General features: G+C 42.7%; 1 protein-coding gene across 1 annotated transcript in view; it reads right to left on the bottom strand.

Moving 5' to 3' along the window:
* Positions 1 to 14682, bottom strand: part of LOC122556327 (uncharacterized) — a 62315-nt gene extending 47633 nt beyond the window's left edge. The window contains exons 1-2 of the mRNA XM_087993956.1: positions 14604 to 14682; positions 3827 to 3952 (exon numbers count right to left, since the gene is read on the bottom strand). Of these exons, the coding sequence (XP_087850082.1) occupies positions 3827 to 3952; positions 14604 to 14682 (205 nt within the window). The remainder of the gene's footprint in view (positions 1 to 3826; positions 3953 to 14603) is intronic.
* Positions 14683 to 14907: the final 225 nt, after the last annotated feature.

The following is a 14907-nucleotide window of genomic DNA, read 5'->3' on the forward strand; positions in this document are numbered from 1 at the left end:
TCTTGAATAGCTGCAGTCCACCTGCTGTGGATTGACCCACAATGCCACTTGGGAGGGAATTCCAGGATTTTGACCCAGTGACAGTGAAGGAACGGTGATATATTTCCATGTCAGGATGATGAGTGGCTTGGAGGGGGCCTTAAATGTACTGGTGTTCCCATATATCTGTTCCTCTTGTCCTTCTAGGTGGAAGTGGTTGTGGGTTTGAAAGGTGTTGGCTGAGGAACTTTGATGAATTTCTGCAGTAATCTTGTAAATAGTACACACCGCTGTTACTTAGCATTGGTGCTGGAGAGAGTGGATGCTTGGCGATGCAGTGTCAATCAAATGGGATGCTTTGTCCTGGATGGTGCCAAGCTCCTTGAATGTTGTTGGGGCTGCACTCATCCAAGCAAGTGGGGAGTATTCCATCAGACTCCTGACATGTGCCTTGTATATTGTGGACATGCTTTGGGGAGTCAGGAGATGAGTTACTAGCCTATACCTGCTCTGGTATCCATTGCATTCATATGGTGAGTCCAGCTGAATATTTGGTCAATGATAACTCCCAGGAAGTTGATTGTGGGGGATTCAGTGATGGTAACTCCATTGAGTGTCAAAGGGCAGTGGTTAGATTGTCTCTTATTTGTGATGGTTATTGCCTGGCATTTGTATGGTACAAATGTTATATGTAATTTGTCAGCTCAAGCCTGGATATTGTCCAGATCTTCTTGCATTTGGACATGGACTGCTTCAGTGCCTGAGGAGTCACGAATGGTGCCGAACGTTGTGCAATCATCAATGAACATCCTCATTTCTGAATTTATGATGAAGGGAAGGTCATTGATGAAGCAGCTGAAGATAGTTTAGTGAGGACACTACCCTGATAAACTCCTGCAGAGGTGTCCTGCAGCTGCACTGACTGACTTGCAACCACCACGACCATCTTCCTGTGTCAGTATGACTCTAACCAGCAGAGAGTTTGCCCCTGATACCCACTGATTCCAGTTTTGCCAGTGCTCCATGATGCCACACTCAGTCGAATGCAGCATTGATATCAAGGACCGTCACTCTAACCCCACCTCTGGAATTCAGCTCTTTTGTCCATGTTTGAAGCATGGCTTTAATGAGGTCAGGAGCTGAGTGGCGGAAACTAAACTGGGCATCACTGACCAGGTTATTCCTGAGCAGGTGCTGCTAGATAGCCCTGTTGATGGTACTTTCCATCATTTTAGTAATGATTGAGAGTTGACTGATGGGGCGGTAATTGTCCGGGTTAGATTTTTCCTGTTTTTATGCACAGGACATACTTGGACACTTTTCCACATTGTCAGGTAGATGCCAGTTTTGTATCTGTACTGGAACAGCTTGGCTAGGGGAGTGGCAAGTTCTGGAACAAAAAATCTTCAGTACTATTGCAAGAATACTGTCAGGGCCTGTAGTCTTTGCAGCATCCAATGGTGCCAAATGTTTCTTGTAATGGAGGAGGGTGAGAATGATCATCCATTTGGCACTTCTGGCTGAAGATCACTGTGAAAGCTCAGCCTCATCTTTTGCACTGATGTGCAGGGTTGTTCCATCATTGAGGATGGGAAATATTTGTGGAGCCTCCTCCTTCAGTGAGTTGTTTCGTCGTCCACCACCATTTATGACTGGGCGTGGCAGAACTGCAGAGCTTAGATCTGATTTGTTGGTTGTGGGATCGTTTAAGTCTTACTATTACTTGCTGCTTATGTTGCTTGGCATGCAAGTAATCCTGAATCAATAAGTGTGGTGCTGGAAAAGCACAGCAGGTCAGACAGCATCCGAGGAGCAGGAAAGTCGACGTTTCAGGTATAAGTCCTTCATCAGGAAGAAAAAGTTTCATTTGCATTGGTGATTCAGTGATAGAATTCTCGCCTGGCACACGGAGATCCGGATTTGATCACCAGCCAATGTACGGTGTTCCCTTCTGTCCCTTCTTACTATGCACTTCCTTTCATGCCATCCTAACTCTGAAGCCGAATTCAGCTGCAGTGCCATGTTTGTCAACTTCTTTTTAAAACCAGTCCTGATGTAGGGCCTATACCCAAAACAACGACTCCACTGCTCCTCGGATGCTGCCTGACCTGCTATGCTTTTCCAGTGCCACACTTTTCGAGTCTGGCTCTCCAGCATCAATGGTCCTCACTTTCTCTCATGGTTAGTGGCTTCATCAGGTTGCTACCTCATCTTCAGGTATGTTTGTACTGCTCCTGATGTGCCCTCCTGCACTCTCTGCATTGAACCAGTACGATGGAACAACCTCTTCTGATTTTAAGATTAAGCCTATCTTTTCTTGAACACTTTGTGGGGGGCATCCCTCTTCACTTTGCAGCAATAAATTAACAAGCCCAGTTACCAATAGGAACGATTGATAACAATGATTCTACCCAAGGAATTCCAATAGTATCCACTTGCCATGACTGCAAGCTACAGCATACTTACAAAGTTAATGACTTTGACATACACAGCAATGTTACATTATGATTTATAATTAGGACTACTTTTAAACAATGATTATGAGGCAACAAAACATAATATACTTTAAATTCAATTACACCTTGAACAAGAATAAAATTATTTTTCCCGCCATCAGAATAAAATAGCTTCCTAATAAATTTCCCACCACAGAGGTAACTTCCTTGCTCTTTCCTCCTTTACTAGTCATGGGACAATGTTAATCATTAGCCATGGCAAAACAGAGCCAATGTAGTGTAGTTAAGGGAATACCAATTAGTTTTTGATGGGTCGAAATTCACTTTAATTACACTAAATCCTTCAAGCTTACATGCAATCCCAAAGATTTTGTGGTGGATACAATCTAAGAGGGAGATGAGCCAGGCGTAAATAAGCCTGGCTACTTCACCAAAAAGCTGAATCAACATCAAAAATTAGGATAGCTATATCATTAACAAGGAAATAAGAAGTAAATGAAGGTGAGTGTGTACAGATGTCTTAATGGCCCAGTGGTTAGCACTGCTGCCTCATAGCACCAGTGACCTCGGTTTGATTCCAGCTTCGGGCAACTGTCTGTGTGGAGTTTACACATTCTCCCTGTGTCTGTGTTTCCTCCCACAATCCAAAGACGTGCAGGTTAGGTGAATTGGCTATGCTAAATTGTGCATAGTGTTCAGGGATGTGTAGGTTAGGTGCATTAGGGGAGAAAGTGAGGACTGCAGATGCTGGAGATCAGAGCTGAAAATGTGTTGCTGGAAAAGCGCAGCAGGTCAGGCAGCATGCTGCCTGACTTGCTTCGCTTTTCCAGCAACACATTTTCAACGAATATAGAGTAGGGGAATGGGTCTGGGTAGGATACTTTTCAGATGGTCAGTATGGACATGTTGGGTGAAAATGGCCTGTTTCCACCCTGTAAAGATTCAATATGTAGAACTTTGGGAAGAAATTCATTTGAAAATGCTGTTTCTTTATGCTAAGCATGGAAATGATATAAGGCTGCAAATTTAATTACCTTTGTGGGCTTGAATTTTGAGAGTAATGAATACCTGGATTTATTTAAATCAATGACAAGATTTTGCCACAAATTTTTAAACAAGGCAAGTATTGGTTTCATAAGCCATGTGATATCTGAATTCATAAGATTATCTAATGAAGCTGCTTAAACAAAACTAAATATTAGCATTCAAGTACAAAATGATCTAACTCATGCCCTTCCTATGTGGTGTGATGGTATTTTGTCAATCAGAATGACCTGTGTACTTAAGTTGTTATGTATTCCAGACGATGAAGCAAGAAAATGTAATCATTTTTAATTCAATTATAAACTCTGGCATGAGTTGAATTATTGCTGTTGTAGTTGTGAACTCACATGTTACTGGCTGAGTTGTGGTGTCAGTTGTTGGTTCTATTATGGATATAGAGATTGGTGTCACACTCGTTGATTGTACAACTGTTGAGGTCTCAGCAACAGTAGTTATAGAAACATTTGATGTAACTGTGTAAACAAAATCAAAAATTAAATCCTGAATTATAACTGAGGTTGCATTTTACTTGTTCTATCCAAAAGTAATATTAAGTCTGGCATAATATCCTGATACAATATTGCCATTTCAAATCAAGAACCCTTTCCATAGTTAGGATGTTATGTACTGCTGAAATGGAAGCATGCTGTTAAGCTTTTCTAACTTATACTCATCAGGACAGAATCACAAAAAACATCAAATCACCAAAGAAACAACAATGTGCTATCCTATCAATACCTGTGCTGATGAGTGCAGGTCAAGAAGTAAAAGCAAGTCAGCTAATCCCACTGGTGTGCCTTTTCCCCCAAAACCCTGAAGCTGCTTTTCCCTTGCTGAAATATCCAGTTTCTTTTTGAATGCCACAATTCAACTTGCCTCTATGACATTCCAAGGCAGTACATTCCAGATCCCAATCCTGCATATAGAAAATGTTTATCCTCGTGGACAAAACATATTAATGAATTTGATGAGGGAATCAGATGTAATATTTCCATTTTTGCCGACATCACCAAACAAGGTGGGACTGTGAGCAGACAGGGTGGTGTTAAAACAACTTCGCGGTGATTTAGATAAGTTGAGTGAGTGGGCCAATATTGGGGCAGATGCAGGAAAATGTGGATAAGTATTCAATCATCCACTTCAGTAAGGAAAATCAGAATATAAGACCTGGAAATGTTAACCTTATTGGGTTAACTCAGTATTTAACCAGGATAATTCCAACTCAGTATTTAGCCAGCCAACTACCAATAACAACTGACCCCTTCATAATTGCCTGTAACTCAGCTACAGTCCTTATGTGACTAAGCACAGCCCCTCAAACTGACTACGGCCTAATCTGACTTGACTTGAGCCAGCTATCAATCCAACCATCACAACCCACTCCCACATGACTCTTCCTGATCTTATTGCCCCTGGCCAAAGTACCCACCTGACTTCGAGTGACCCAGTTACTCCTTCTGTTTTTTTTTATTTGAAGTTTAAAGAATTTTGAATGGGCACTTCCATGATGAAGCACACTCTCTTGTTTATTTACTCTGCACTGCAATGAATTATTCTGAAAGTCTATGATTGTCACATCAGCTTCAAGTACTAAATGGATCACATTGACTGTACCATACAACATTCTCTGTCAAGAACAATTATACTTAAACATATAACTCTTCATGCATCATTTACCATTGATTTTCTTCAGACAGAATAAGTTTGCAAGTATAAAGAACAGACAGTTTTATAGAATGAGAAGGGAAAATGGGGACAAAGAACAGCGTGCAACAGGGACAAGAACCACTGACGTGGTATTCTAAATTCTAACTATCTTCTATTACCTGTAAGTTCCTTTACAATGTAGTTAGTATCTAGCTGAGAAATATACCATCATTTCTTCATTGTCAGTGGTTCAACATTTGGGAACTCACTTCCTATCAGCACTATGAGTGCATTTATATGGCATAGACTACAGCAGTCCAAATTGTGCTCCATCATCAACTTCTGAAGCGCAATCAGTTCAGTGGAAGTGGGATTGAGAGAACAAAGCAATGAGTTCAGCACTAGAGAAGATAGTCACTTTTAGGAGAGGTTTGGCCAGGAAGGTGAGTGAACAGGAGATCGAAGCAACCAATGAGATGATCACAAAGTCGCCCGTGAACATCTCACAACTATTGTTGGAGATGAGGTGGGGGGGGGGGAATGGGGGGTTTACAGGAGATGGTTTGGATTAAGTGTGATGCTAGAATAGTGAGCAGATTTTGTAAATAAGAAAAACATGTGAGACTTTGTTTCAGGTGGTTCATCCAGATCTGAGGTTTTGGTCAAATCTGTCATCCACATTACCCTTTTCAGTCTGTGTCATGTGAACTAAGAAGCAGAGATGAGGGTGTACTAATGGAATGATGAGAGAGAGAAATGCTTTTATTGAGGGCATCAATGGAGGCGAAGGTACAGTTGAGCAAAACAATAGCTGCAGAAATGTTGAGGCATGTGAAGAGCCAGAGGCTAGATTAGATTACTTACAGTGTGGAAACAGGCCCTTCGGCCCAACAAGTCCACACCGACCCGCCACCCACCCATACCCCTATATTTACCCCTTTAACCTAACACTACGGGCAATTTGGCATGGCCAATTCACCTGACCTGCACATCTTTGGACTGTGGGAGGAAACCGGAGCACCCGGAGGAAACCCACGCAGACACGGGGAGAATGTGCAAACTCCACACAGTCAGTCGCCTGAGTCGGGAATTGAACCCGGGTCTCTGGCGCCGTGAGGCAGCAGTGCTAACCACTGTGCCACCGTGCCGCCCGGCTATGTGGCTATAATTTTGTAATGGTAACTGAATTTACTTTTTTGCAGAGACAGGTACAGAAAAAGATGGGATTGGGTTTGGGGAAATAAGTATGGAGTAATAGAAGAAAGTAATTAGAGGTGGCTTTATCTGAAACTAATTCAATGGAACTAGAAATAAGACACAGTTTGGCACAGTCAAGGGAGTTTGAAAGTTTACATGAAGGGAGAGCCATAGAGAAGGAAAGAAGGCAGTGAACCCAGGAGGAGAACATGAGGAATTGAGTTGGAGTTTCAAATCCTTGAAGAGAAGGAGCTGTTGGCACAGAGGCTAAATGAAGAAATAAAGATTTATTTTATACGGTTGGGAGGGTGTTGGGAAACTGTGATTTTTAAAAACAAATGAGAAAAAGGAATAAGATAAGTGAGATGTACAAAGGAGGAGAGCATACCTGAGGAGAAGGGAGTCAGGTCATGGTGTAACTTAGTGATGAACACTATTTCGCCACCACGACAAACTTGACCGACTCTTTGCTGGAATATGAAGCCAGTTTGGCAGGTTTTGTTAAAAAAGTTTAATTTCAAATAGATTTAAACTAAGTAATTTTAAAACTTTTTTTGGAAATTCATCTTCACTGAAATACTGACCTCAATGCAACATAACCTCCCAGATACAGTTTTGAATATAAAACCTCATTTAAGAAAAAAATGGATGCTGCACAATGGGTTTGTTTCTCTGGGTCGATCAAGTGAACTTCGCCATCTGACATTCATAGAATTGCAGAACCACAGAACTATCACAGAAGCCATGCAATCTATTTATCTGTACTCCCTTCAAATGAGCATCATCATGTTTACCATCTGGTGATGCCGTGTAAAGTAACCACAGTAAGGCAAACCAAAATTTGTCAAACTATGAAAAATAAAACAAGAGGATGAATTAATTGATATTTCTCCATTGCAAGAATATCTGGGTAAAATTTTACCAGCCCAATAGAGGTGGAATTGGAGTCAGAAATGAAGGTAGAGAGGGTAGAGAGGTTCTGTGTCAGGCAGGTTCCCCGACACCTCCACATACCCATAGCCTTTTGGGTGGAAACATTTTTTTTCCAATCCCCTTTAACCCTTTTGTTCCTTACATCAAAGCTGTGCCCCCCTGATTACCGATCCTCTAGGTAAAAACAATGACTGCAGATGCTGGAAACCAGATTCTGGATTAGTGGTGCTGGAAGAGCACAGCAGTTCAGGCAGCATCCAAGGAACTTCAAAATCGACGTTTCGGGCAAAAGCCCTTCATCAGGAATACTGATCCTCTACTCAAGGGCAAAGTTTTACCTATTAACCTTGTCAATGCTCCTCAGAATTTTGTACAGATCCCCTTCAGCTTTCTCTGCTGTAAGGAAAACAAACCCAGCCTATTTGGTTAAAAATCACCCAACATCAAGTTATAGTCCAACAGGTTTATTTGGAAGCACTAGCTTTCGAAGCACTGCTTCTTCATCAGGTGATTGTGAAGCAGGACCATAAAGCACAGAATTTATAATGAAAGATTACTGAAATGATATACTGAACAAACATAGATTAAATCTTTTATCTTCTACATTGGGTCTGCTGGTTTTGGTTCTTTAATATGCAAATCCCAGAACTTCTTTTAAGTCACATTCTCAAGACAACCCAAGGTTCTATAACAAAAAGTGCCAGCTCAGCTCCGACAATATTTTAAAGGTGTGAGGTTAAAAGTCGGTCTGTATCCCAAACTTGATTCAGACGGTTCCATTTCTAAAATGTGAAATATTATATGGATTGACTGCCTGTCTGTTATGAATTTTTGAGCAAATTAGTTTATATCTGCAAATGCAAATTCACCCCATAAATTTATATCTGCGTGCACGTGCAGGAGAGAAAGAGACAGAGTGTGTGTGTGCGTGTGTGTTTGAGTGCATGAGAGAGTGTGTATTTGCGTGTGTGCAAGCTGGTAGAGTGTGTGTGTGTGTGAGTGTGATGGAATATAAGCCTGTGAGAGGGTATGTACATGGGGGTGAGTATGGGGTGTGTATGTATGTGTGTATGAGAGAGAATTTGTGTATGAGAGAGGGTCTGTGTCATTGTGTGAGTATGTACAAATGTGTGTGTGTGTGTGTATGTGTGTGTGAGAGAGGGTGTATAGTGCAGTTGGGGTCACTGTAATGTGACATGAACCCAAGGTCCAGGTTGAGGCCATCCTCATGGGTACCTGTCCCCACGCCTGCCTTGGAGGATGCTCATCCAAAGATCCGAGGCCAAATGTCCCTGACCGCTGAAGTGCTCCCCAACTGGGAGGGAGCACCCCTGTCTGATGATTGTTGTGCGGTGTATATTCAACATTTGTCGTAGTGTCTGCTTGGTCTTGCCAATGTATCATGCCACAGGGCAACCTTGCCTGCAGTGTATCTCATATGTAGCTCAGATGTTACGTTGCAAGCAAGGATGCCCTGAGGCATGGTACATTGGCAAGACCAAGCAGATGCTACAACAACGGATAAATATACATAACACAATAATCACCAGACAGGGCTGTTCTCTCCCAGTCAGGGAACACTTCAGCAGTCAGGGACATTTGGCCTCGGATCTTCAGGTGACCATCCTCTAAGGCAGACTCTAGGACAGGCAACAACGCAAAGTAGCTGAGCAGGGGCTGATAGCCAAGTTCGGTACCCATAGGGATGGCCTCAACTGGGACCTTGGGTTCATGTCACACTACAGGTGACCCCACTGCACTATATACTCTCTCTCACACACACTCTTACATACTCATACACGAACACAGACCCTCTCTCATACACACGGTTTCTCTCATATGCACACACATACACCCGCCACACTCACACCCATGCACGCACCCTCTCACAGGCTTATACTCCATCACACTCACACACACACACACGCACTCTACCAAGCTTACACACACTCCATCACATGCACTCACGCACACACTCACATGCACACATGTACTCTGTCTCTCTCCTGCATGCGCATACAGATATAAACTTGTAGGGTGAATTTGTATTTGCAGAATTATGTTCGCAGATATATTCTATTTTGCTGAAAAAATGCATAACCTACAGGCAGTCAATCCATATAATATTATGTAAGTTTCACTTTAGAAATAGAACCACTCTGACTCAAAATTGGGATACAGACAGACTTTAACCTCACACATTTAATGCATTGTCTGAGCTGAGATGGCACCTTTTATTATAGAACCTTGAGCTGTCTTGAGAATGTGACTTAAAAGAAGTTCTGGGATCTACATATTAAAGGATTGAAGCCAGCAGATCCATTGTCGAAGATGAAAGATTTAACCTATGTTTGTTCACTATATAATTTCAGTTGCATGACACTGTAATCTTTTGTTATACATTCTGTGTCTTATGGCCCTGCTTCACAACCACCTGATGAAGAAGCAGTGCTCTGAAAACTAATGCTTATAGTTGGACCATAACCTGGTGTTGTATGATTTTTAACTTTGTCCACCCGAGTCCAACACCAGCACCTCCAAATCATGGCCAACTTATCTAGTCTTTCTTCATAGCTGAATCATTGTAGGCAAGCAACGTCCTGCTGAATCTTCCATCTCTGGTATAATTATCACTGTCTTTAGGATAATCATATCCTTCCTATAGTGTCGCTACAGTACTCCATGAGTACTCCAACTGTCACTGAACAAACATTATGCACAGCTCACACTGCCCCAGCAGGGGGTGCTGCCCAGCGCCACACTTTGCATTCCATTCCAGGCCAAGCAGTAGTGCTTGGTCTCCAGTTACCTTAGAAACCCCTCATCACTGGAGCAAAACCTTGCGCTGCTGAACCCATCAGGTAGCAAGTGTGCAATGGTTTCCCCACGTCCACACACTCAGGATGAAGTTTGGGACCTGAAATGTCAGGACTCTTATGGATAATCCTGTCAGTGACAGACTAAAACGCTGCTCTACCATCGTTGCCTGGGAACTTAGTTGCTACGATATTGACATTGCTTCCCTGAGTGAAACCCGGTGGACAGGGGAAGGGCAACTCAGAAAGCAACGTGAGGGCTACACTTTTTCTGGAAATGCAAGGCTGAAGAAGAGCACCACATTCCTGGAGATTTCACCATCAAAAACAAACTGATGAATCAACACACAGACTCCCCCTGCAGAACGCCCCATGACTCACTGACTCATCCTTGTTCAGAACCTAAAAGCATGGTGCTGGAAAAAGCACAGTGGGTCAAGCAGCATCTGAGGGCTTATGCCTGAAACGTCAACTCTGCTGCTCCTGGGATTCTGCCTGACCCGCTGTGCATTTTCCAGTGCCCTGCTTTTCAACTCTGACTCTCCAGCATCTCCAGCATCTGCAGCACTCACGTTCTCTGACTTGCTTGGAACCTGGATGTCACAGTATTCAGAGCAAATGCAGTAATGTTTGATGCAGCAGCTGAGAATAATTCTACTCCAGCCTTGACCAATCTCTCTCTCACACGGGTCCTGCAGCGGACAAACTAATCTTTCTTGGTGACTTCAATGCCAGAGTCAGCAAAAGTGCAGACTTTTGGATGATGTAGTCGGAGAAGAGGGGGTAGGGAAGCAAAACTCCAATGGCACCCTGCTCCTGACCGAATGCCGAGAACACAACCTCCTTATGACAAGCAAACTGTTCCCTCAAAAGGACTAATACAAGTCAACATGGCAACACCTGAGCTCCAAACACTGGCACCTCCTTGACAATGTCATCATCAGAGCAAGGGATTGGAAACATTTTAGAATCACCCACACCATGACAGGAGCTGACGACTGCTAGATGGACCATTGCCTAATTCGAGCCAGAATCCACATAAAGATAGCCCTGCCACAACAGAGACAAAGAACAAGTGCCGCAAGAAGTTCAACATTGAGGCAGTCAAAGGCTTGGAAAAGTTAGTGTCATACAACCAGCCCCTTTCCCCAACCTTAACGACCCTTGGCAACACCAAGTCGCAGGATTCCTCCAATAGTCTCTGGTCCACCCTCAAGCCCACCATCATCACTGCCTGCAACATACAGTCAGACACCTAACCAGGAAACATCAAACTGATTTGACAAGAATGATCAGGAGATCCAAAAACTGATAAGCTGGAAGAGCATGGAATGTCTGAGAGTAAAACAACAACCACACACAGAAGAGAAAAGTCAGGCCTGTAGGCAACTCGACACAAAAGTCAAAAATAAAGGACTAGTGGGGGTGGAGTAAGCTCTGGAAGCACAACGAATGGCAGACAACCATAACATGCAGGGTTTCTTCTGTGCTGTTAAGGCACGGTGGCACAGTGGTTAGCACTGCTGCCTCACAGCGCCAGAGACCCGGGTTCAATTCCTACCTCAGACAACTGTCTATGCCGAGTTTGCACATTCTCCCCGTGCCTGCGTGAGTTTCCTCTGGGTGCTCCCATTTCCTCCCACAATACAAAAATGTGCAGGTTAGGTGAATTGGCCATGCTAAATTGCCCATAGTGTTAGGAGAAGGGGTAAATGTAGGGGAATGGGTCTGGGTGGGTTGCTCTTCAGAGGGTCAGGGTGGACTTGTTGGGCCAAAGGGCCTGTTTCCACGCTGTAAGTAATCTATGTAACTGCTTTTGCACTTTTACATATATAATTAGGACAGTGGGAAATATGAGGAGTAACTGAATGTAATAAAGGCAGCACATGGAATACAATGAATAACAGAATTCAAGCTGTCCTTGGAGATAAGCATGTCTAGGACAGACCTGAAGAACAATAGCAAGTCACTTTGTAATGTGAATAAATAGAATGCATAAGAAGATCCCAAAGCCTAGAGACGATAGTGTCTGTTAAACACCACAAAATCATGGGGGACCTGGGGCTGTCTTTTGGCATGTCAATCATTGATTAGGTGTCTGATAGGATTGGGTATATGGATTAAGAGGGAAGGACATAGTGACCAAATTGCATGTGATCATTGTAACTCAAAATGTATAAGAATACTTTTTTTTACTGTAAAATCAGAGTGTGTCATTGATCTCTCTTCCAATGTGAGTTAAAGATTAGGTGAATAATTAAGCTTGTACATTGAAGCCAGATTCAGGGAAGATCCTTTGGCCGTCTCCCTGCATTAACCAGTTTCTACATGAATTAAAGTCTTTCACTCGCATGAATCGTGCCTGCCTCCTGAGTCTGCATTCCCAGTCAGGTGCTACCTCCTACAGTTGTCAATCAACTTAGTAGCTACAATCCACATCAAAGTTGTCCCATCCATTAGTAAGCCCCCCAAACAAGGGAACTTTTGATGTAATTCATAGGCTGCTCCACACCTCTAAAGGAATGAGAGTGTGAGATGAAAACCAAGAAAGAGGAAAGTCCAGAATAAACAGGAGGAACTGAATGCACTCCCCACTGAATAACATACAGCAACCCACATGCAGCTGGCTTCATTTCACCTTGAACAAGTTATATTGATACAACTGAAGTGGTCTATCAAGGCAAATAAAATATGGTGAACATGCAAAATTGACCGGCAAGGTAACACCAGCTGGTCCCTCAAGCCTGACACACTCTCCTGGCATTGTTGCAACTGTACAGCACATTGTTTAGGCCACTCTTGCAATACTGTGTGCAATTCTGGTCTTCCTGCTATAGGAGAGATGTTGTGAAACCTGAAAAGTCATGAGGGGCATGGATACTGTGAATAGCCAAGGTTAGGGGAGTTGAAAACTAAAGATCATATGTTTAAACTGAGAGGGGAAAGATTTAAAAGGGACCTAAGGGTTATCTTTTTCCTGCAGAGGGTGGTGCATGTATTGAATTAATGCCGGGGAGATGGTGGAAGCTGGTACAATTATGACATTTAAAAGGCATCTAGATGGGTACAAGAATAGGAAAGGTTTAGAGGGATATGGACCAAGTGCCAGCAAATGGGAGGAGATTAATTTAGGATATTTGGTCAGCATGGATGAGTTGGACTGAAGGGTCTCTATCTATGCTGTACATCTCTATGACTCTATGACAAGGATCCTCACCTTTCCCCACGTCCCTCCCAAAATCGCATCTCCTTCACAAGCTAGTTGAACCTAATGTTGTAAATGCAAGTTATACCAGAATATTGTTATGCTGGAATTTCCTGAGATGTCAGAATTGGTAGGTCTTGCACAAATAGGCAGTTCATCAAAGAACTGGGGGGAAGAAATTATACTTTGAGCTGTTTGGGCAAATAGAAATTCAAAATTGAGGATGGGGACATAGTGTACACCTTACGGAGCTGTGGAAGCTCATTGACCACCTGAGTCCAATTATATGCAGGTCTCTAAATGAATGAGTAGCCCATGTACCTGAAGAATGTATAATATTGCTTTACAAAACTGGGGTTCAGGAGTCAGTGAACCACTGTGAAATGCAGATGTGACTGCTGGTGAAACCTTGAAAACAACTGTAAAACATTGTCAAAGTAATGATTCTGTTGTCTCTTCCTGGTTCCAGAAAAATATTGTGTGTTGTGCCAAACCTGGGCTCACAACCTTTAGCTTCATATCCCACGCCAACAACCCGAAACACCACTGGGAGCCCAGCCTGAAAGTGGTTGGATGTTGGAGCCCTATCATATATTTCAGACCCAAACCAACAAGCTCTATTTGCTTGCCACATTATTTAAGGTTTCCATACAAATGAAACTTCATGCAGCTCACTGAGCAATTCCACTGCTGGCGTGTTACCTGTTCGGGCCACAGTCTATTTTTTCCCCTCATAAATCTATTGTGGATAAAATAAATCCATGTCAATCCATTGTCTGAAGCAACTGCTGCTGGAACTCACCATCACCTTCTCAAGGATATATGGAGATGGACAACAAATTCTGGCCTTGCCAGCAAAGATCACGCTCCCATGAAAGGGTAAAAGATAGTGAAGGTGGAACTCAGAAAGAAATCAACTTTGTCGAACAAATAAGGGGAAGTTTTCAACATGATATTTACAGCAAAGATATGTTTTTGCTGAGAAACTGACTGCCACATGTACACATTTACAATTTAATTTTTCAATCCACTTAGTTTCTGTTCACCTTACAGAGAGTGCATGTTCTCCTTCAGACACACACATAATCCAAGCCTAGGAGCTTTCAGGCACAGGTTAGCAATAGCAAAACTTAAGAGACCTTTGCAAATGTTCACAAAAGTTTAACCAGCTAAAATCACGCATCTTGCCAGAAAAGTGCAATAAAATATAAAGAACATATTTTTCAACATCTAATACAGTCAACCCTTGATTTTTAGTTTCATGTGAAACTTTTTTATATCTCACTAAAACTGATCACTGACAACAAAGATGCCCGGTTTGTTTACCTGTTGTATTCTGTCCATGAATCAAGTCACTGATTACCAACAAAAGAAAGGGATATGTCCACACTGCTGCTCTCCCCATCGCGCTGGCTCCCTTGCACCTTTGGACAGAATGCTATTGTAGTCTTCATTAATTTTCTTAAAGCAAGTGATTCAGTTTTAGTTTGTTAACAACCTTCAGTCTCTGTGAAAACTCCTCCCTCCTCTGGAATTTTTCCAGTTGTGATTTCTTTTTCTGACACTTTTTTCCGGGTTAAGTGAACTTCTCGTATTTCAGAGGCAATCTTTTCTACCATCGCAGTACGTT

This window comes from Chiloscyllium plagiosum, unplaced genomic scaffold (assembly GCF_037043375.1).
Source record: "Chiloscyllium plagiosum isolate Xiang-an unplaced genomic scaffold, Cpla_swu_hap1 HiC_scaffold_13, whole genome shotgun sequence".
Taxonomy (NCBI): Eukaryota; Metazoa; Chordata; class Chondrichthyes; order Orectolobiformes; family Hemiscylliidae; genus Chiloscyllium; species Chiloscyllium plagiosum.